The sequence below is a fragment of the Salvelinus alpinus genome, chromosome 29 (assembly GCF_045679555.1).
Source record: "Salvelinus alpinus chromosome 29, SLU_Salpinus.1, whole genome shotgun sequence".
In the NCBI taxonomy this organism is placed as follows: Eukaryota; Metazoa; Chordata; class Actinopteri; order Salmoniformes; family Salmonidae; genus Salvelinus; species Salvelinus alpinus.
This window is the reverse complement of record NC_092114.1, coordinates 44,495,829-44,519,241: the sequence shown is the minus strand read 5'-3', so window position 1 is coordinate 44,519,241 and position 23,413 is coordinate 44,495,829. Positions and strand designations below refer to the sequence as shown.

The following is a 23,413-nucleotide window of genomic DNA, read 5'->3' as shown; positions in this document are numbered from 1 at the left end:
ATCTCGCTGTTAAGACACTGCCCTTTGCAACCACGTACCTATGTGAGAGTGGATTCTCGGCCATCACTAGCATGAAAACCAAATACAGGCACAGACTGTGTGGGAAATTATTTAAGACAGACTCTCCAATACAACCCAACATTGCAGTCATGTGCATCCTTTCAAGCACACCCTTCTCATTAACCTGTGGTGAGTTATTCACAGTTTTGATGAACAAATAAGGTTTTATATGTAAGATGGCTAAATAAAGAGCAAAATGATTGATTATTATTATTTGTGCCCTGGTCATATAAGAGCTCTTTGTCACTTCCCACGAGCCGGGTTGTGACAAACTCACACTCATTCTTATGTTTAATAAATGTATCGGATAGTGTGTGTGTTGCAGGCTTACAATGATGTCAAAAAACAACATTTGAGAGTGCGCTGACCAAGGTGCTAAGCTGGAGGTTGAATGTTTGGGACTATAAAAAGTTTGGGAACCACTGGTCTAGAATGTCATTGTATGCTGTAGCGTTAAGATTTCCCTTCACTGGAACTAAGGGGCCTAGCCCGAACCACGAAAAACAGCCCAGACCATTATTCCTCCTCCACCAAACCTTACAATTGGCACTATGCATTGAGGCAGTTAACGTTCTCCTGGCATCCGCCAAACCCAGATTAGTCCGTCGGACTGCCAGATGGTGACGCTTGGCATTGTGCATCGTGATCTTAGGCTTGTGTGCGGCTGCTCGGCCATGGAAACCCATTTCGTGAAGCTCCCAAAGAACAGTTCTTGTGCTGATGTTGCTTCCAGAGGCAGTTTGGAACTTGGTAGTGATTGTTGCAACCGAGGACAGATTTTTACGCGCTAGGCGCGTCAGCACTCGTCTGTCCCATTCTGCGTGTGTGGCCTACCACTTCCTGGCTGAGCCGTTGTTGCTCCTAGACGTTTCCACTTCACAATAACAGCACTTACAGAGTGTGCAACGCTGTCAAGGCGAAGGGTGGCTACTTTCAAGAATCTAAAATATATGTTGATTTGAACACTTTTTTGGTTACTAAATGTTTCCAAATGTGTTATTTCATAGTTTTTATGTCTTCAGTATTATTCTACAATGTAGAAGATAGTAAAAATAAAGAAAAACCTTGAATGAGTTGGTGTGTCCAAACTTTTGACTAGTACTGTATGTAAATGTGATATTTCTGTTTTTTATTTTTAATAAATTAGCAACAATTCTAGAAACCAGTTTTTGCTTTGCCATTATGGGGTATTTTGTGTAGACTGATGAGGGGAAAAAAATATTTAATCAATTTTAGAATAAGGCTGTAACGTAACAAAATGTGGAAGAAGTCAAGGGGTACGAATACTTTCCGAAGGCACTGTAGGTCATTTATTTTCCTTTCACACACGTTTCCCTTGACCACACATAAGGTTCTGAGCTTTTACCACCACCTGCGTTTGACCTTGGCTCTACCTCTGTTGTCATGGAATATATTTTGATTTGTTTAACACTTTTTTGGTTACTACATAATTCCATATGTGTTATTTCAAAGTTTTGATGTCTTCCCTTTGTCTAGTACAAATAAAGAAAAACCCTTGAATGAGTAGGTGTATCCAAACTTTTGACTGGTACTGTATATAAATAAAATATGTTACTCATTGTGTATATATTCCTTGTTATTATTTTTATATTTCTATATTTTTTTCTCTGCATTGTTGGGAAGTAAGCATTTCACTGTTAGTCTACACCTGTAGTTTACGAAGCATGTGACAAATACGTTTTGCAATAGAAAATTAAAACAAGTTTGTTATTGGTCACTTTCCCTCCGTTTCAGTCCGTTTTCTTCCATTTGGTGCGTTATGAACAAAGCCCTGTACTATGTTCTCTCACACTGATTCCCACCTTACTGTGCTACACTTCACAGTTCTGGGATCTGGGACGTGGAGAACGGGAAAGTTGCCGCTATGTACCCTCCTGTCCATCAACTCCCGACCTCACTTCACCACAATGTTCCAGAACAAAGTCTACAAAGTGCTGAAAATCCCCAAAGCTGCCAAATATGACCTTTTAATATAGGGATATCATTTTGATTAAACATGTTAAATTTCACCTTCAATCTCAACTTCTTTAGTCTGGTGTTTTTCTTTAATCTCTACACTACAGAATAATGCCTTTATCTCTTAAACAGTTTAAAAAGCTTTAGCTGAATCCCAAATCATCCTGTTTCCCTCGCCCCTCCATTTGCGCATTCACACGCGCCTCCACCATATGCACAAGTGTCTCAAAACTGAGTGACTGAAAATTATGGGGGGTGTAGAAGCTAATTGGACCCTCCGATAGCCACTTTGACTGAATCTGCTACACTGGCTTCCAGTGGTGTAAAAATACTTGAAAGTACTACTTAAGTAGTTTATTGGGGTATCTGTACTTTACTATTTATATTTTAGACAACTTTTACTTCACTACATTCCTAAAGACAATTATGTACTTTTTACTCCCTTCATTTTCCCTGACACCCAAAATACTCGTTACATTTTTAAATGCTGAGGAGGACAATAAAATGTTCTAATTCACAGACTTATCAAAAGAACATCCCCGGTCACCCCTACAGCCTCTGATCTGGTGGACTCACTAAACCTATGCTTTGTTTGTAAATTATGTCTGCGCATTGGAGGGTGCCCCTGGCTATCCGTAAATAAATAAAAACAAGAAAATGATGCTGTCTTGATTTGCTTAATATTAGTAATTCAAAATGATTTATAATTTTACTTTTGATACTTAAGTATATTTTATCAATTACATATACTTTGGATACTTAAGTATATTTAAAACCAAATACTTCAAGCAGTATTTTACTGGGTGACTTTCACTTTTACTTGAGTCATTTTCTATTAAGGTATCTTTACTTTTACTCAAGTATGACAATTGGATACTTATCCCACCGCTGCGGCTTCAGAGCGAAGTGGTATCCCATAACGCACTGCATTCTTTTTGAGTTTGCGCAATTTAACAAATGAATATCGGCTTGCCTAATTATGATTCACCTGTATTTATTTGTGTCTGATTTCGAGACATGACACTTTACATCTGAAATACTTCCCACATTAAATGTTTAACTGTTACCAAGGTTTTTATCGTGTAAAACGACAGGGGGAATTATTTCATTTGAATTTCATGCTTTTTTTATTATTTAAATGTGGAACATGAATTGCATCATTCAAGTCAAGGGTGTGTCCTGGAGTTGATGGGTTTATTTGATCCCTTCGCCACTCTTGAAGTCACCCTGCGAGTTTCGTCAGCAACACGTGACAACGGAGAGCCCCCAGAGAGAGTTGGTAGGGGTTTGGGATTCACCGTAGGTATTGTACACATACTGATGGTGTGCTTTGCACTTGGCTTAAATATGCAGAGAGGAACAATAGACATTTCATTTACTTTTAATTGCTTTCCATCAACACTTACAAAAAATAGTTTCCATCCTACATGTTCTTATCGTATTCAACAACATATTACAGGAGAATGTTCTGTGCTTGACTGACAGCAGTAGTGAGGTCAGTGTAATACATGGTCCTAAAGAATACCCTGTTTATAGTACAGATCAGAGCCATATATTATTTATGGTAAAGATCATATAATACAGATGGAATCCATTGCACTGCAATACCATTTGTGTTCTACAATGAATTGTACCTACTGCATACATATAGTATCACAAATACCAAAACAACATTTGTAATGACTTAAAATAGCCAACATTTTACCAGAATTGTGTTCAAACGAATTGCAACAATGCACATTTAAATTTTTATTAAAAGATAGGTGTTTGGCGAAATGCATTAGATTTCTGTAAATTTCATTAGTGATATTGAAGTTACAATAATTCTGTGCACATTCACTGATATTGCATGTCAAAAATTACAGTTCATACCCATTCGTGAACAAACACTACATCTGTGACATACAAACACATACAGTACATTATCGACAAATTAGTATGATGAAGTGTGTACTAATGAGTTCATATTTGTCATGTAATACATCAGGTTGGTTGTCGGGTTGAGGAGGACGTGACTTTCACAAAAACATTCAGAGCACTACCGCATTCATATTTCACTTCAGTTTCAACCGATATGAACAGCCTGTCGATATTCCGTCCTAGCTTGCTCGTCTCTCTTACGCCTTTTGGGCAATGTGTGTGTGTGTACTACTTGAACATTAACACTATGTCTACAGTATGAATAAAAGACCAACAAAGAGCATTCACAAGGCACGTAAGCTATTGTCTGTATAAATCAGCTACACACTAATAGTCAATAGAGGAGACACACAACGTGGATGGGGTTTGACAAACTCCCCCTAGACAGCTCAATAGAAGCATCACTCCAGACATTGTATCGTACTGAAAACTCGTATATTATTGCTAAAACAGGAGCATGTGCGCTAAGCAAATGAGAAATATATAATTGCATTTTACAGATCATTTTTGGAAATATTTTTCAGCATAAAAATGACATCTGCAATATTGAACCTACTGATACGGTGTACATTGTGACACACAAGTATCAAAACTTGTACAGCATAAATTGTACAATATTGTGAGAATACAATTTGACTGCACAGAATAACGTTGTTCATTGCTTTTAGAAGAAATCTAACGGCACATTACTTTTTTGTTCACTTTCCTGTTTACCAAAAATAATTGTCCCGAGAATAATAAATCCAACAATAATACACAAATAGGTTATAATAGTGAAATACTGTGCGAATAGTGACAGACAAGCGATGAGTGTAAAAAACTTCCCACAATCAGAAATCATGTTGATTTCAAAGTTGTAACTTTTTCTAGACATTTGAGCAACAGTTCTGTGGATCTTCAGATTCAATGGTTTTTAACTCAATTCAGACCTGTGCACTAATTCCTACTGGCAAACAAATCTAAAGTGCTTATTGTAGTATTCATCCCATCACTTTCTTAACCTTAAAATTAGTATTTCAGAAAATGTTCCATAGAAACATACAACAGAAAGCACACAATCCCACAGAAACAGCATAACAACATATACTTACAAACAAAGAAATATTCTCAGTTGAACAACTTCATCTGAGCAGCAATACCAATAGTGAGAATGCAACTTGCAGAGTATACAGTACAGATACAGTACAGGGGCAGTGAAAAGATGTCGCCACTACAACCGTTGTCAATGTTTCACAAGCAAGACAGATTATGGGGGTAAAGGCGTCCGAATGTCTACATTCTTTGTTTGGTTTGCAACAGTTTAGATTTAGATTCCCCGTGTTAAGTCATGATGTAACCAGTTTGCACTGACGAAAATCACAGAAATAACAACTTGAATCATCATGGCTTGACTGACATGTGTTTCTGGAGCTGGTTTGTGTTTAGTACATTTTTGGAAAGGAAATATATATTATTTAAAAAATGTAGACAAACCAGAATAGCTCACATATGACATGTGCCCCAAAAAACAGGATGCAAGGGTGAATCTCTTAATTGGTAATAAAATATAACTTAAAATGTACATGAGAAAATATACCTTATATAGTACAATTAAGTAAATTTACGCATACACAACAATTGAAGAAGATTCCGCATATGTGTGACGGTGGTGGCCCCATCCTTTGGCATCTGTGGCAGTGGGTGGGAAATGATTGGTTGACACGGGGTTTCGGTAGGCAGTGTGAGTCTGGTTCATTCATGTCCCGGCAATGTGCTCGCCACTGCGGGGCAGTCAGTCCTCTGTGCACTGGTGGGCCTCAAGACCCCCATAGCTACACTGGACCACTGGAGGTCACTGGAGCTCAACTGTTGACCCAGCAGACCCACAAAAGGGGCTTCTTTTCCAGAGACCAGTCTGATTGCTCTGCTCAAGTCCTAGCTTGCTCACTGTACCAGGGTGGCCCTCTGTGGGGTTAGGTGGGGGGTAGGACAAGGTCTCCTCCATCACAAGGCAGTCTCTAAGGCTGAACTCTCTCCTCCTGCCTCGGTAGTGTCCATGTTGACTCTAACACAGGCTACCTTCTCCTGGCTGCCAGAGACAAGGGAGGGAAGCAGATGGGAAGAGAGGCATCAATGGGCTGGTTGTGCTGTGCTGGGCCAGGATATCAATGTGTCAAGGATAAGCAGGAAATGTGTTTCTGATGTAAGTGCAATGCTGTCTGTGAAAGTGTCAGACGGCAATGCTAAAATTAAACTCAAAGCTCATATCATGCTCTAAGAATATACGGTTGTTAACACCCTAGACTTGAAGATGGCGGGCTCATGTCTTAAATTATGTTGTTCTTAACTATTATAATTGGGACGGAAGGATAAAACGTGGCAGCACCGAGTTAGATCCTCAGGACATGTAAGAACCTCAGGGCAAAGCCTCTTCAATGACTTAAATGTAAATGTAAATGTATATCGTAGGCAAATATATCCGTAGGCAAATACAATATTCAGGAGAATAGAATGTATTCTTGTTTTATGGAAATATCCACACACAATTCAGATCTCACAACATACAAGCGACTGAACATGATGCAAGTTATGACACAGCAAAAGCAATAACTTAATACTCTCGTTACATACGAATGGATAGATTGTCCTTATCATACCTATTAATTAATTCATGGGCTAGTCACAGAATTAAGTTGATTATTTAGTTATATTAGATTCGTTACTGTCCATAAGAATAGTCACAGAATATAATAGAATTATATGATCTACAAGGGGTAAGTTATCAATGTGATCTTGTCTTAATGAGATTTCAGTAGACCTGAGGTGTGCCTGGGAAAAAAGGCCCCTCCATTTTCAGGACAAAGAGGGGTGACAGCTAAAGACGAGTCGTTGTCGGCATAGCTACCTTTGGCTACGCTTCATAGACGGGCCGAAGTCGGCGCTCAACGCCACTGCTTTGCATGCCCCGCTTTTGGCCATTTCCTCAGAGATATTAACATTGCCGAGGTCACATGAGCTACATGCAGCGAGGAACAGGACAGAACAAGGGAGGGGAGACATGCATGCATATGGATAAGGTAAACAAACAAAAGATTGAAGCAAACAGGGCTACTTGGCACCAGCTTTGGAGGCAATTGTGACTATTGGAGGATGGTTGTCTGGGGTGAGTTCTCTATGTAATCAATGTGTACATTAGTCATTAGTATTCACATGGTTTTAGAGCCTTTTTACCTTGCCATGATACGATGGAGCAGTATGTATCATAACAACCCCCCCCCCCCCCCAACACACAAACGCAACACGCAGGGAGTGTGTGTTCGATAAAAAGGCATCATCTACAGGTATAGTAAATAGCCAAGTTACGATTTTGGCCATGCGCTCACTGTCGTTACTGTATATTCCTGAGTAGGGTTAAAACTCATCACGTGGGCTGGATATATCAGACACCCACCCCTACCGCCTCTTCATCCACTGGGAAGGTATGAGCGATTATTCTGTACGATCTGTTCAAGATAAACACGTTACCGAACTAACATCGTCACGGTTACCTTCACGTTGCAATACCGAGAATGTAGAGATGGAGATTTTTGTTGTTGTTGTTTTATACCATAATAAAATGATATCGTCAAATCACACAAAGATAAAGCTAAAGAAAAGTGTGCCCTTCATTTATCTATCTAGTGTAATGTTTCGTATTGTACTCCTGTTGCGTGGTGGGCGCCACTCACCTCCCTGAGAACGTTTTGACTGGGATCTTGAGCAGGTTCCCACCGTCATAATGGACCTTCACAGCGTTCGCGCCCACCTGTTCTTCTATGAGCAATAAAGCCTGGGACCAAGGGGACAAGCGGAGAATTACAATCGAGTGTACCCATGAGAGTGCAGTCAAATTGACATCGTCTGAGCGGCGGCTTTGCCCGATCTAGTTGGATTTCTGCGGGGGCAAGTCATGTTAGCGTGCTAGACGGGGAATGTTGTCGGGGGGGGGGGGAACTAATGGCTTTAAAGTGCCACTGTCTGTTACCCGTTTCACCCTCTCCTTCTTCTTCTTGTCATCCTCTTTCTTCTTCTTGCTCTCGGGCATCAAGTCGTCCAGATAGCTGAGCTCCCTCTTGGTAAAGAAAAAGTCGAGAAGCTTCCGAATGAAGACGAGGGCCAGCACCTTTAAGCAAAAACAGGATATTTTAAGAGGGAGAGAGGAAGCAAAAGAACTACACAGGCCCATACACACGGTTTTAGATATTTTCATGTTTACAAACACCCTTGTTGGTAGACAAGATATCACATTTCTCCAGTTTGTAAATTGTGAGAGTGATATTAACCATGGAGAGATAGAGTGATGGCAGTACTACTATAAAACATTTAGCTCTATGGGTATTACCATCATGGGGAAAACGACAGCGGCTGCGGAGGCCTTGATGACCCACAGCAGTATGAGGCAGGTGAGCTGCACCAGGGTGAAAACATGGACCTTCCACAGGGGAACGTATCGCAGGTAGATCAGGTCAGGCTGGTGCTTGGCTGGCATACCAAACAACTTGATACGGTCAAAGAACTAAGAGAGAGGGAGAGAGATGTGAACATTGTCCTGAGCACCATTTCATCATCCGTTTCGCATTTTTTTGTCAGGAAACACATTTGAAATGAAAGAGTTCAACTGCAATGACATGTTTTCTTGATCAAAGGGAGTTTAATTACAAAAAGAGTAGGCTCATCATTACAGACAAAGGCATTGCATTGCTTTACTGTCTAAAGATCCAAATCTCTGATCATATCCTCAACTAATCATTGAATATAATCTCACCTGAATGCCTTTGAGTGAAGAGGCTCCCATGTAGAGGAAGACCCCGTACAGCACCGGCATAGGAATGAACTGGAGGTTGGGGGAGAAAGGTTGGACATACAGTATATAATAATAATAATAATTTCAAGCGTCTTTAAAAAAAATCATCCATGTCAACTGTAAGGTGAACACATAAGAGTCATTCACATTGCATTATGGGTCCAGCGCCCATCGTCTTATATTAATAACCCATCTTATTTTTTATAACACTTTTCTGAAACCCAAAGAGGTGTCACCTTGAGTGCGGAGGTCATGAAGACGGAGCAGCCCATGAGGACAAATATCATGAAGCCGGTGACCCTCTGCTCTCTGATGCCCAGGAACTTGGGCTGTTCTCCTGGCGCCGAGCAGCCCGACTCCACCTTTTAGATTTGATTCGATCACATTAGACGAATGTCTATTATACTCAAGAGAAATACATTATTTTTCTAACAAAAACCCAACTCACAACTAATCACTTACAACAGAGGTGTCAAACTTAATACCCGGAGGGCCGAATGTCTGCCGGTTTTTGTCATTTCCTATCAATATGTTCAGTTAAGACCTAGACAACCAGGTGAGAGCAGTCCCTAACTAATTGATGACCTTAATTGATCAATGAGGTACAAGGGAATTGCGTTTTACACCGCTGACCTAGAACGAATAAACAAAAGACAGCCGCAGGCTTGCCAACCTTGAGGCTGTTGACGTGGGAGATGGAGAGCACGGTGGCGGCTACGAACCAGGGCAGGCCCATGATGGAGCAAACCCCCAGCATTACCGCCACCACCAGCAGGTCCAGATGGTAGCCACAGCCTTTCTACATGACGGAGAAGAAAGGGGGGGGGGGGGACCAGGGGGGAAAAGACGAGGATAAAAAGTGATTATAGTATACTGTAGTTGGGAGCACCGAATTGTACACAGTGAATACGCTTCATGAAAACACTAGCTACATTCAACACAGTGAATGATAATATAATGGACAGGACAAGGTGACAGAACAAAACATCCTTGTAAGAAATGCGTCTGTTCCACCCCACCTTGACGGTGTGAATGGAGTCTGTAGACTACGGAAGTCGATGCCATAAACCAGCGCCGGCTCACCTTGAGCTTGTGCTCCTTGCGGTTGATGATGACGGCGGTGATCTGCTGGTCCATGAAGATGAGGATGGTGCAGAGCAGAGCGGGCAGCGCCGCCACCAGCAGGGTCCACCAGGGGTTGGTGCCCAGCGGGGAGATCAGCCAGCCGCGATGCTTGGAGGTAGGCTGTAGACCAGAGCATAGAGTTAGCTTTTAAACTATAATGCTCAAAGCTGGCAGTCAGGCTATAGTGTTCGAGTTAAGTTTATTTGTCATATGCACAGGAACACATGGTGTAAACAGTACAATGAAATGCTTGCAGGTTCCCCTCTCGACAATGCGACAACAATAAGAATAGAAAATAATTAAGTAATGCAAATGTATAAAAAGAGTAGAAGTCAATAGAAGCTAAAATAAAATAGAATAGATATTTAGCAGAGCTATAAATACAAGGAAGGCACATTACAATATTTACACGTGTGCCGGGGAAGGGAGATATGAAGTGTGTTGTGCAATATTAAACAGAAGTCCAATAGCAGCAGTGGTGTGTGTGTGTGTGTGTGTGTGTGTGTGTGTGTGTGTGTGTGTGTGTGTGTGTGTGTGTGTGTGTGTGTGTGTGTGTGTGTGTGTGTGTGTTTGTACCTGCATATGTGTGGGCTTGTGTGAGTGAGTGACTGAGTGGCTGAGTGAGTGACTGAGTGGCTGAGTGAGTGACTGAGTGGCTGAGTGACTGAGTGGCTGAGTGAGTGACTGAGTGGCTGAGTGACTGACTGAGTGACAGTGAGTGACTGACTTAGTGACTGAGTGAGTGACTGACTTAGTGACTGAGTGAGTGACTGACTTAGTGACTGAGTGAGTGACTGACTTAGTGACTGAGTGAGTGACTGACTTAGTGACTGAGTGAGTGACTGACTTAGTGACTGAGTGAGTGACTGACTTAGTGACTGAGTGAGTGACTGACTTAGTGACTGAGTGAGTGACTGACTTAGTGACTGAGTGAGTGACTGACTTAGTGACTGAGTGAGTGACTGACTTAGTGACTGAGTGAGTGACTGACTTAGTGACTGAGTGAGTGACTGACTTAGTGACTGAGTGAGTGACTGACTTAGTGACTGAGTGAGTGACTGACTTAGTGACTGACTGACTTAGTGACTGAGTGACTGACTGAGTGAGTGCAGGTGTGCTAAGGTACGGAGAGTCAGTGTAAATGGTCAGTTCCAGTTCAAGTGTTTGGTTTGTGGGTAAAAACTGTCTCTGAGCCTCGTGGTCCATGACCTGATGCTCTGATACCGTCTGCCAGACGGTAGGGGAGTGAACAGTCCGTGGCTGGGTTGTGTGTGGTCCTTCATGATGTTTTTCATTGTACATTGCATTGTCCTGTGTACACTTTACTGTATCCTGTGTGACTTTGATTGATTTTAGCTATAATGCAAAAGGCTAGTATCTAGCTATCGCATTACACTATTACACCTGCCGTGGTGCTTGGAGGTGGATCTGCAGCAGGGCAGAGAGTTAGCTTCAACGCTAAGGCTAAAAGAAAGCCATCCCGTTGCGCTCGACAGATCTGAATAGGTCAGTGTCCACATTAGCTTACTGGTATCACTACTGCCTCTAGTATCAGCCCAGGATATATATATATCATTGCTGTCATCAGTATCACATGACATGTTGATATGATCAGTATGCCATATGGCAGTACGGCGTCTTTTGAATGCCTACACAGAGATACAGTATCAAAAGAGTCCTACCTCAAAGCGGTCGGGTACGTTGAGTTTAGGAGAGGGGATGCCCATCAGATAGTCCACCAGCACCATGATCATAATGGTCAGAAACACGGCAAAGTCACTGATGGTGGAGCGTACCTGCACAACCCATAATAATGACATTTTTCATAAACGTGGTAAAGTGTAAACAACAAAGCCATTGTAATTCACTCAGTGGGAACACCCACACACAGTAGCTAATGGTAACAGCAAAGCATGAGACATATTGTGTGGGAAGAATGTGACGACCTTGAAATTAAACTGTGAATGTTGTTGCAGCACAATACACTTTTAGAGGAACATGGACACACACACACACACACACACACACACACACACACACACACACACACACACACACACACACACACACACACACACACACACACACACACACACACACACACACTAGCTGTACGCCCTGATCGCAAGTGAATAACACACCATTGTAGGGAAGTATCGCTCGGTCTTGATCTCCTTGAGGAAGGAGGAGAGGAAGAAGGTGGTGAAGAAGAGGATGATGGACCAGAAGAGGACATCTGGGATGTAGGGGCCGTGGTGACCACAGGCAGGACCAGCAAACTCTCCATGGAGCAGGTTACACATCTGGCAAAGAGAGTAAAAGGGTCAGAGAAATACACAGGCTCAACAGATGTTTTCGCAGTGTGTGTGTTCCTTGTGTGTGTCCTCTGACTGACCGATACGTTGAGACTGTTCCAGGAGATAGAGTCTGGTGTGTGTCCTGTCTGGTTCCACGTCTGCAAGATCTCAGTGGAGGCGTTGGCCGGTGGAGAACACTGACACCTGAGTCAAGAGAAGAAATCTTACACACTCCATGCCTTACACTCCCCACACAACCATCATTTCCCCTTTTCCATCTTTGGGCGCGAGTCGGTGGTAATATCATCTGAAACACTGCAATCCAAATAGAAAAGGTACATTTCCTGAATAAAATGTGTGTTTGGTCAGCTATTTTTTTTAAAGGCAGCGGAAAAATGGCAGCTCCCATTTCCCGCGGCTTTTGCCCTCCGCCGAGGCTCTCTGACCCAGACTCACGAGTAGAGGGTGAGGTTGTCCAGCTCGTTGTGCATGTTGACGGGGTAGTGTTCCCCCAGGTGGAAGAGCTTCTCCAGGGCCTCGTAGATGAAGATGATGCAGATGAGCGCGGCGAAGGCCTCCTCTGTGAAGCGGGTGATGTAACAGACCAGGGAGCTGGCGTCTGTGGCAACCAGGACCAGGCAGAGGAAGGCCGTCCACAGGCCGATGCTGGTCCTCAGAGACAGGTAGGACAGGCCGTAGTCCCTGGGTAGGAGAGGAGAGGAGTTCGAGACTCAATAGTGGTGGGGCTGTCAAATCACTAAACAATGCAATCGAGTTGACTCGCGGGATTCTCTGCGATTATTCGCAAATTACAAATTTGCTCAAAGTGAGCTGTAATTTAAGATTTTTCATACAAGAAAACATAACAAGAATATTGATGTCTTGATTTTATCTAAAGCAACGGTTAGAAAAATTTGGTAAATTAAGAAAGCACACTTTATTTAACCTCAATATCAACTTTACAAGGCATTGTACTCGATTTTAGCTGTATATATATAATGTATTTTGGATGTTTTCAGTGTATTTTCACATTCATATCTTATTAGGTACTGCAAGCAGTGAGCTCAAAGCATATAAACGTTATGACAGTTGTAGGGGAGGAGCAAGCACTCGGACCATGCCTTATGAAATGATTGAATGACCTTGAGCCTGTCCCGACTTCTTTCATAACTAGTTATGGCCCTGAGTTTTTCCTGACCATGTGACTTGACCAAGAAAAACTCCAGGCACTTGATTTACTGTGCATGTATACAGTACATAAAACTCAGGGAGTTACTGATCAGAAACAAATTAGAAATCCCCAAATGGCAGGTGAGCATGTACTTGCAGGTTGTTACCACCAGAGGGCCACAGTGCAAATGACAGTGAACCCAGGATATGGTTGCACACTCACTTGCAAAACTTGAAGAGGATCTTCTCGAAAACTAGGACAGGCCCCGTACTGCCCAGTATAGTGAGGGGCTGCCCCGCAAACAGAGAGAAGGCCACTCCTGTGAGGGATGCCCCAAACAGAGACTCTATGGCACTCTGTAGCAAAATAAGAGAGGGAGGGGAAGAAGCAGTGAGAACGGGAGGAAGAGGAGGAGGTGGTAAATACATAAGAGGAAACCAGAGAGAGGGAGAGACTAAGGGGAATAAGGCAAAGTGGACAGAACACCCCACATAACATAGCACATCAGTTTAAAGTGACATTCCAGCTCAGGCTGCCTAGCATCAGACAGTGTAGATAAACTGCTTTACTTCATCCACCCCGTCGGCCTGTCTGTACTTATATCCCTCCGCCACTGGCCTTCTAATGAGTTTACTCAGACGCATCACACACCCCGGCACGCTGACGCTAGCTACGCCAACAGTCTCCCTCTGGAGTTACTGTAGGATTTGTGTGTGTAACTCATTGTCAGGATCAAAGCATGGAGACAGTATTCTGAGTAGCTCGCAGTGAGGAAGAGGGACACTGTCTAACCACATCCGATGTGCTTATAGTGATATGAATCCTATATGCTTTTAGTGATATTTGTATATAGTAATAAGCAAATAGGGTAAGACCTTTTGGTAAGACCTTTTGTTAAACGTATACATAATTAGTGCAAGGCTTACATTGACTTGTTAAACTCTAAGTGACTTGCATACATTAAGGGATACTGCACAGATAGAAGACAGACTGCTGTAATCGGAGTGGCATTCATTGACACTCATGGACAAGGACCCACTCACTATGTTTCCCTTAGTGGCCTCGCCCAGCAGCCCTCCGAAGGTGATGACAGGGGACATGCAGGCGCAGTAGAGGAACAGGATGGAGGCCAGACACTGCAGGTTCAACGAGTCCCGGATATCGCTCCAGTAGAACGGCGCCTTCCTCTTTATATCCATCACCAGGCCTCCAAAGATCCTAGAGGACGGGCAAAACCACAACGCTTCACAGCAGGCTAACTAAAGTATCCCAGATGAATCCCAGATTACATCCTTAGACATCTGGATTAGGTTTTTTGGACCATACAGGGGACCATACAAGCCACTGGGCACACACCTGTCGAGTCAACGTTTTCCTCGCCATTTCAATGAAATGACATTGAACCAACGTGGAATAGACGTTATTGACGTCTGTGCCCAGTGGGAACGCATTATTGGACTCCGAGATAACTCTTTTGGATCTATAGGGCTCCCAGAGATTTGTTAGGACCCACAGATAACTTTTTCAGAACATCAGTGTTGTACGGTACACCATAACCTAGGTACTTTCTGATACTGTAACATGAGAAACGGTTCCCTGACTGAGATGATCAAGCCTGTCTAGTAACATGACGACTGGGCCAGCAGCCTAACCTTTCAGCGCCTTTGGCGTTCCAGTTCGACAATTATACTGACCAAAAATATAAACGCAACATGCCACAATTTCTAAGATATTACTGAGTTACAGTTCATATAAGGAAATCAGTCAATTTAAATAATTTCATTAGGCTCTAATCTATGGATTTCACATGACTGGGAATGCAGATATGCATCTGTTGGTCACAGACACCTTAAAGAAAACGTGCCTCACAATGGGCCTCAGGATCTCGTTACGGTATATCTGTGCATTCAAATTACCATCAATAAAATGCAATTGTGTTCATTGACCATAGCTTATGCCTGCCCATACCATGGAACATTTCTAGTATCTTTTGTTTCAGCTCAGTACACTGAACAAAAATATTAACGCAACATGTAAAGTGTTGGTCCCATGTTTCATGAGCTGAAATAAATGATAGAAGAAATTTTCCATACGTACAAAAAGCTTGTATCTCTCAAATTGTGTCCACAAAGTTGTTCAAATCCCTGTAAGTGAGAATTTCTCCTTTTCCAAGATAAATATATAAAATCAAATTGTATTGGTCACATACACAGATGTTATTGCGGGTATAGCGAAATGCTTGTGTTACTAGCTCCAACAGTGCAGTAGTATCTAACAATTTACAACAATACACACAAATCTAAAAGTAAAAGAATGGAAATAATATATAAAGTAAGTATGGAAGTAATATATATATGTAATATATATATATATATATATATATATATATATATATATATATATATGGAAGTAATATATATATATAGTAAGAAATATATAAAATATTAGATTGAGCAATGTCGGAGCGGCATAGACTAAAATACAGTAGAATAGAATACAGTATATACATATGAGATGAGTAAAGCAGTATGTAAACATTATTTAAACATTGTTAAAGTGACTAGTGTTCCATTATTAAAGTGGTCAGTGATTCCAAGTCTATGTATATAGGGCAGCAGCCTCCAAGGTGCAGGGTTGCGTAACCAGGTAGAAGCTGGCTAATGATGGCTATTTAACAAGGTCTGATGGCCTTGAGATAGAAGCTGTTTTTCAGTCTCTCGGTCCCTGCTTTGATGCACCAGGGCCCCGAGCTTAATGATGAGCTTGGAGGGTACTATGGTGTTGAATGCTGAGCTGTAGTCAAAGAACAGCATTCTTACATAGGTAATCCTCTTGTCCAGATGGGATAGGACAGTGTGCAGTGCGATCTGTGGATCTATTGGGGCAGTAAGCAAATCCATTCACCTGACAGGTGTGGCATATCAAGAAGCTCATTAAACAGCATGATCATTACACAGGTGCACCTTGTGCTGGGGACAATAAAAGGCCGCTCTAAAATTTGCAGTTTAGTCACACAACACAATGCCACAGATGTCTTAACTGCAGACCACGTGTATGGCGTCGTGTGGGCACGTGGTTTGCTGATGTCAACGTTGCGAACAGAGTGCCTCATGGTGGCGGTGGGTTTAAAATCTTTGAAACTGTTGCATGTTGCTTTTATATTTTTGTTCAGTATAATTTGACCTAATATTATGACCATGGATGAGTAGATGTACCCTGATATGTATCAAATTACATTTTAAAACAGTTAATAGTAAAATGTTTCTATGCTCATATATGGTTTTGCAGAAGGATTTTAGGCTAATGTCCACACATCAGCTACAGCGAGTCAGCCTACCATTACATCTGTGCTAGAAGTTAGAACTTCCTTCACACAAAGTACGACAAAAACTCAAAAGATGCCCATAGGTTATTCTGTGACTTTGGCTAATCCACTTTTTTTTTTGCCTTGGTATCGAGTATTGATATTGAGTATTATGATACTAAACCTGGTATCGAAGTCAAAATTCTGGTATCGTGACAACACTACCATCAATAGGGTCTGCCAGAAAAAAATGTGGAGCCCCCAAATGTGGTACACATTTATAGACACTTCCTACAAGAATTAATTGACATTTTAGAGATCTTTGGTTAATGGTAATTTCCTAACTGTGATGCTTAGAGCTAGGTTCCTTGCTGAGGGGAACCCTGTTAGTTTCCCACCGAGGTTGGACACACTCCTGCTCTCTGACCCAGACACCACTCAACCCATTCACACCCAGGTTCCTACCTCACACACACACTCCGCTAACTTACACAAACACACTCAACCTACCAGTCTCAGGTCTAAGTCACCACACCTTTGTGTGTTCAGGGACTGCATAACACCCCGTAAAGACTATCCCTTATCCCTACCTTAGTCCCTCTCTCTCTCTCTCTCTCTATATCCCTTATCCCCTATCCCTTATCCTTCCCCCCCTCTACCTCTCTCTCAGTCGTTCTCTGCCGGCATGCTGCTTTTTATAGCAGCACGCCGAGAGTGGATCTGCGGAGGGGTAAATAATGCAGTGCCCAGTCTGCGAGGTGTGTGTGTCCTGGGGGAGTGAGGTCACAAATAATCACACTCTACCAGCAGGGCAGCCACGCGATCTCAGAGGCTTTCAGCAGAAGAGCATGAGTATTTACTTATGTCAGCATCGTAATTGTAACGTGTGCAGTGCATTGGTGCATGTCACAGTATGTGGGCATGGTATGTTATTCATTTTTGTCTTCATAAACAGTCTCAATAATGGATTACCTTATACATGTTTAATGAATTTCATCAAGAATAAAAAGCATCAAAACAGTAAAAAAAAAAAGAAGAGTTTTACAACCTATTGCCTATGTCATACCATAGTATTTAAAGCAAAGTCTTAGGCAGTGTCTCAAATGATACCCTATTCCACATGTATGGTAGTCCACTACTGTTGATCACAGCTCTTTGTAAGAAATAGGGTGTCATTTGAGATTTACCCTTATCAACTCTTCTGTATGGGGCAGTTTCCCCCAGACACAGATTAAGCCTAGTCCTGGAATAAAAAGCAAGCTCAGTGGGGAATCTCCATTGAAAATGCTTTTAGGTCCAGAATGAAGCTTAATCTGTGTCCCCGGAAACCTCCCCTATGAATTCGTACGCATAGCTCACCGTCCGGTTCTCTGCAGCTCGGGCCCAGCTCCGTGGCCTTCGTCCTCCTCCTTCAACATCTCCCCAGAGGGTGAGGGCGACCCGTTGGGCTGCGAGGGAATCTTCCTCTTCAACTACAAGTGAGAGAGCCATTATAGGTTTGGCTCAGATGGTAGAGCATGGAGTTGGCCACGCCAGGGTCGTGGGTTTGATTCCCGCTGGGGCCATCCATACGAAAAATACATGCGCGCATGACCGCATGACTAAGTTATTACAGGGCTGTTATATCCTCTACTGCCACCAGGAGGCACAGTCATACACATCATGGAAACATCATGGAAAACTAACATGCAAGCCAGTGTTCTTCAATCCTGGAGACCCACTGGTGGTACAGGGTAGACTATACTTCCAACACATCTGATTCAACTAATCATCAAGCCCTTGATTAATTTAATCAAGTGTGCTCGTGCTAGGCTGAAACAAAAACCCCTTGTGGGTCTCCAGGATCAAGATTGAAGAGCACTATGTGACCAATCATCTGAAATCAGGCTTGACTTCAGACTTCATGTTGATTTTCTGTTTCTGTTTATATATGTCAACTTAGACCCTCGCCTGCGATGGGACGTTCTTGGGGGGTTCGATTCGTATCGAGGGGTCCCATTCTCCTGGGGGCAGGACTGTCACCTGGTCCAGAAATTCATCTATCCCAGACAGCAGGTCCATCCGATCTTTGGCCTTGTACGCCACGTCATGGAATATCTACAGAGAAATGCAGGAAAGAGTATACCTTTTACGTTTTGATCTTAAAATTGATCTAGTCTGAACGCCACACCCATCCCCCCCGATGGGAAAAAGTTACTCAAAGGAGTTAGTCTATTCTATGCACGTGGGGGGGAGCTAATTCATGTTTATGACTGAATGTTACCAATCTTCATAAGACTATAAGGATAAGTGCACAAACAGCAGCACGTAAAACGTCTCCCGTCCTCTCACCTCATCTGTCATCAGTGTGGCCATGGATCTGCCAATCTCATGGTACTGAGGGCCTTTACCGTGTGGACCCAGCAGCAGAAACAAAAACCTGTAGGGGACACAAACCATTTTCACGCATTAGACTGAACGCAATGTAGGCAGGTATAGGCAGGTATAGGCAGATACAATGTGTTTTATTCAAAACCCAACATAATTTAGTATATTTGGTGATATGACTCCAAATACAAAATGGTTTAGGCTACTGGTAGGGGAGCAGGTGCATGAATAAAACCTAGAAACAGCAGGTTAGACAGAGAAAGAGCAGTGAGAGTGGGTGTGGAGATGTAGTGTACCTACCTGGTGGGCACGGGCACCTCTGTGAGCCCTGTGATGAGGACGGCGGGGGACAGGCGTACGAAGGCGATGATGGGCCTCTCCAGGAAGTCCACCTCCCCTACCAGCACGTTGGACGCCTCGGCGCCCGGGGGAATCTTCTTCATGAAGTTCATGTCCACCTAAAAGAAGCGGAATGGGACAGAGAGAGAGAGAGACTTTAGGAAGTAACGACTATATGAGACAGTGTCTCCCAATCCTGGCTCTGTTTCTGTGAATCCTGTGAATCCTGGTCCTGTGAATCAGGTGTGCACTAATCAAAGGATTGATGATGAGTTGATTAGTTGAATCAAGTGTGTTAGTGTTTTTATTTCACCTTTATTTAACCAGGTAGGCTAGTTGAGAACAAGTTCTCATTTGCAACTGCGACCTGTCCAAGATCGCAATTCGACACATACAACATGTTAGTGTTAGGGGGGGAAAAAAACAAAAAATGTGCATCCCTTTGGGTCTCCAGAACCAGGATTGGGAAATAGAGGACAGCGCCGGACTGAATTCTTAATCCCGCTCACTTCTTTTCTTACCGCGCCCGCCCGCTCCTGCTGACTTCTCGTCCGACTCCCACCCACTCCTTTTCTTACCGCGCCCGCCCGCTCTTGCTGACTTCTCGTCCAACTCCCACCCACTCCCGCAAGAACTGGTCCCAAATCTGGCCCCAGGCCCGCAATGTAGGTGTATGGGACACAGCTTGCTTTTGCATCCCCGGTCCCAGCAATTTAGATAACACATGACATACAAAACAGAAAGACTAACCCTTTCGAAATAACCTTGCACAACTTTAAAAGAAGCAGGACGATTCGCAGGCAGACAAATTCATGCGTCATCAATGTTTATTTCCAGTCAATGTCGGAGCCTAAACTATAGCCAATCCTATTTAGGAAGTCATTTTCCATGGAAAGACAACTGCGTCGTGCTTCTCCGCCCATGCATATAGGCTACAGGCTATTTAATTGAGACCACACATAGGCGCATTTGTTCTCGCGCGCCCAACAAAAACGAGGAAGCAGAACTAGCCTATACGAGTTTGTGAACTGTGACACAAAAAGGTGTTTTTATACAATAGATAACACATACAACACAGAAAGACAACCGTTCAAAATTATCTGTGGGACTGTAACATGTTTTCATCCCAAAGTTGTGTCTGACCGCCCGCCCACAGCATGAAAAATGCCAACCGCGCTGCTATGATCTGTCGGGGACCATAGGTCCCGCGGGATGCACACGGCAGTGCGGCCCTATATTGGGAAACACTGGTATAACAAATCAAGCCGAGCAAAATATATACGTTATGTCATGATATCTACCTGGAGCCCAATTGGCACAACAGAGTAGGGAGAGACTTCAAATGAAAGGAAGGAATGACGGGGATGGAGCGATCATGCTCAGTGGCAGATGGACGCTAGGGTTGGAGGAAGCTACGGTGTTAGTGGCGTAGAGGGAAGCTATAAGGGGCAGTACTGAGCAAAGGAGTCCCTTTCATCACAAGGTCGGTTGTTTGAACGATGTAACAGAGCTGGGAGACCTTGCCCACTGAGATGGGTAATATCTGCATCTCTCTCTCTTCCACAAACACACACACTCTGTCTCCTTCTCCCTCTTTTGATTAGACTACCCCAGTCAAGTATGAGCTTGCTTCTTGGCAAACACATGAAAGCTGATGACTCCTCACGGCCGCCAGCCTACTTATTTCATGGCTGAAAAGAGTCATAAATGGATATAATGAGGGATAAGATCTCACTTAACCAAACCCAGTTATTGAATTAAAACAATGTACAGTTCACTTTGAGACTGGCTCTTGGTTCTAGCAGGCAGAGAGTGGGTGAAGTTTCTTATGCTCAGAGAGTAAGGGCTGTGATTGATGATGGTTGTCTTGGATGTCTGGATGAGAGTGGCTGATGATGGGGGGGGTTTCTTTGCCCAGTAGCAGGGGTTACCTTGCTAAAGTCCACACTGCTGTTCTCTTTACTGACCCCAGCTCTGGAGGGCCTCCTGTCTCCAGTCTTGCTGCTGCTATCCAGGTTACTGGGGACAGAGTGCGTGGACATCAGTGGCCCTGTAACGACAGACAGACAGACAGACAGACAGACAGACAGACAGACAGACAGACAGACAGACAGACAGAGACAGACAGACAGAGACAGACAGACAGAGACAGACAGACAGAGACAGACAGACAGACATGGGATAGCGGCAGAAGAGTGTTAGAAATTTCAGCTCTGGAGGACCGAGGCACCTGCTCAGTGCATTCTCGTGGATACATTAGAATGCCTACATTTGATTACATTGTGTTTTTCATATATCATTTATATGCAGAGTTTGCAAAGCATCAAAACACAATACAGGTTCTTCTTTTGAAATGTATTCAGAAATGATGTAGCTATACTCTGACAGATTTGCAATTATTTTTCAATAGGTTCTCTGTATAGGCCCAGACTACATATGCATATATAATAGTATTTGATACATAGTTTGATTTATACACTCTCAAAGACCTTAACAAATTGCTAACATAATGAAAATTCATTATGGCCTACAGTGATAAGGGTTCAAGAAATTGCACATCCGCCTCCCCACTTCAATGCACCCTATAGCCATGTGAGGTGAGCCGTACACAGGAAACGCCAGCACTTCAGCGAGGGAGACATGCATTGAGGAAATTACCACAGAAATGAATGAACTGTAACATAGCGACACCACACACTCCCCTCCCTCTGTCTCAATCATCTAGAACGTAGATGAATGTTGAAAATGAATAGGTGAGTTTCCTTGTGGTCATCCTTGACCTGTGACCTGTTGTAACCCGGCCCTACGGGCTACTAGGCAGCCATGTCGGGATGAACAGAAGCGCCATCGCTCACATTCCTTACAAAGCCTCTGGGAGTGACGGGGATTAGTGGAGGTTGCGTCCGCGGACACACTTCATTCAGGAAGATAAAGCCCGGGAATGCGGGCTCCACGCTGGACCTCAGGCCACGGTCCATATGCAAACGAGTCCCAATAATCAAATCATATCATTCCAAAACCAGGGGCACACTGAGGACAAAAACTACTGACTCTATGATAATCTGCCTTCATCTGCATACTAAGAGCTGACACGACATGTTAATGTGTGGTACTGTGGCATGAGTGCTTCCGTGGCATTAGACAGTTCATTAGATAGTTATTACCAGAGAATCCGGCAATCAAAATGTGAGTAGGTGTACTGTATATACAGTTTCGGCCAAATAATTTGTCACCCTTTCACTTTTCATAAATAATTCTCTATTTCTTCTAAAATAGGTTTAAAAATAATAATAAATATATATATATATATATATATACACACACTACATATATACTACATGACCAAAAGTATGTGGACACCTGCTCGTCACCTGCTGGGATGGCTTTTTACTGGATCTTGGAACATTGCTGCGGGGACTTGCTTCCATTCAGCCACATAAGCATTAGTGAGGTCGGGCACTGATGTTGGGCAATCATGCCTGGCTCGCAGTCGGCCTTCCAATTCATCCCAAAGGTGTTCGATGGGGTTGAGATCAGGGCTCTGTGCAGGCCGGTCAAGTTCTTCCACACCGATCTCGACAAACCATTTCTGTATGGACCTCGCGTTGTGCACGGGGGTATTTTCATGCTGAAACAGGAAAGGGCTTTCCCCAAACTGTTGCCACAAAGTTGGGAGTACAGAATCGCCTAGAATGTCATTGTATGCTGTAGCGTTAAGATTTCCCTTCACTGGAACATTATTTCTCCTCCACCAAACTGTACAGTTGGCACTATGCATTGGGGCAGGTAGCGTTCTCCTGTCATCCACCAAACCCAGATTCGTCCATCGGACTGCCAGATGGTGAAGCGTGATTCATCACTCCAGAGAACGTGATTCCACTGATCCAGACTCCAATGGCAGCGAGCTTTTCACCACTCCAGCAGACGCTTGACATTGTGCACGGTGATCTTAGGCTTGTGTGCGGCTGTCCGGCCATGGAAACCCTTACATGACGCTCCTGACAAACAGTTATTGTGCTGACATTGGCTGA

The 23,413-nt window shown here is 43.2% G+C and overlaps 1 protein-coding gene across 6 annotated transcripts in view; it reads right to left on the bottom strand.

Moving 5' to 3' along the window:
* Positions 1-3,402: 3,402 nt before the first annotated feature.
* LOC139559062 (sodium bicarbonate cotransporter 3-like) overlaps positions 3,403-23,413 on the bottom strand; it is a 68,891-nt gene continuing 48,880 nt past the window's right edge. For 3 of the 6 annotated variants that reach the window (XM_071374719.1, XM_071374723.1, XM_071374720.1), the window contains 20 exons: positions 21,314-21,432; positions 19,344-19,501; positions 19,008-19,095; positions 18,621-18,773; positions 18,036-18,142; positions 14,416-14,590; positions 13,595-13,728; positions 12,658-12,903; positions 12,300-12,405; positions 12,046-12,207; positions 11,587-11,700; positions 9,863-10,024; positions 9,453-9,578; positions 9,016-9,141; positions 8,741-8,809; positions 8,318-8,491; positions 7,961-8,098; positions 7,665-7,765; positions 6,842-6,952; positions 3,403-6,025 (listed from right to left, as the gene is read on the bottom strand). In XM_071374719.1, the coding sequence (XP_071230820.1) occupies positions 5,941-6,025; positions 6,842-6,952; positions 7,665-7,765; positions 7,961-8,098; positions 8,318-8,491; positions 8,741-8,809; positions 9,016-9,141; positions 9,453-9,578; positions 9,863-10,024; positions 11,587-11,700; positions 12,046-12,207; positions 12,300-12,405; positions 12,658-12,903; positions 13,595-13,728; positions 14,416-14,590; positions 18,036-18,142; positions 18,621-18,773; positions 19,008-19,095; positions 19,344-19,501; positions 21,314-21,432 (2,654 nt within the window). In that variant the 3' untranslated portion in view covers positions 3,403-5,940. The remainder of the gene's footprint in view (positions 6,026-6,841; positions 6,953-7,664; positions 7,766-7,960; positions 8,099-8,317; positions 8,492-8,740; positions 8,810-9,015; positions 9,142-9,452; positions 9,579-9,862; positions 10,025-11,586; positions 11,701-12,045; positions 12,208-12,299; positions 12,406-12,657; positions 12,904-13,594; positions 13,729-14,415; positions 14,591-18,035; positions 18,143-18,620; positions 18,774-19,007; positions 19,096-19,343; positions 19,502-21,313; positions 21,433-23,413) is intronic. The other 3 variants (XM_071374721.1, XM_071374724.1, XM_071374722.1) reach the window with 2 other exon arrangements.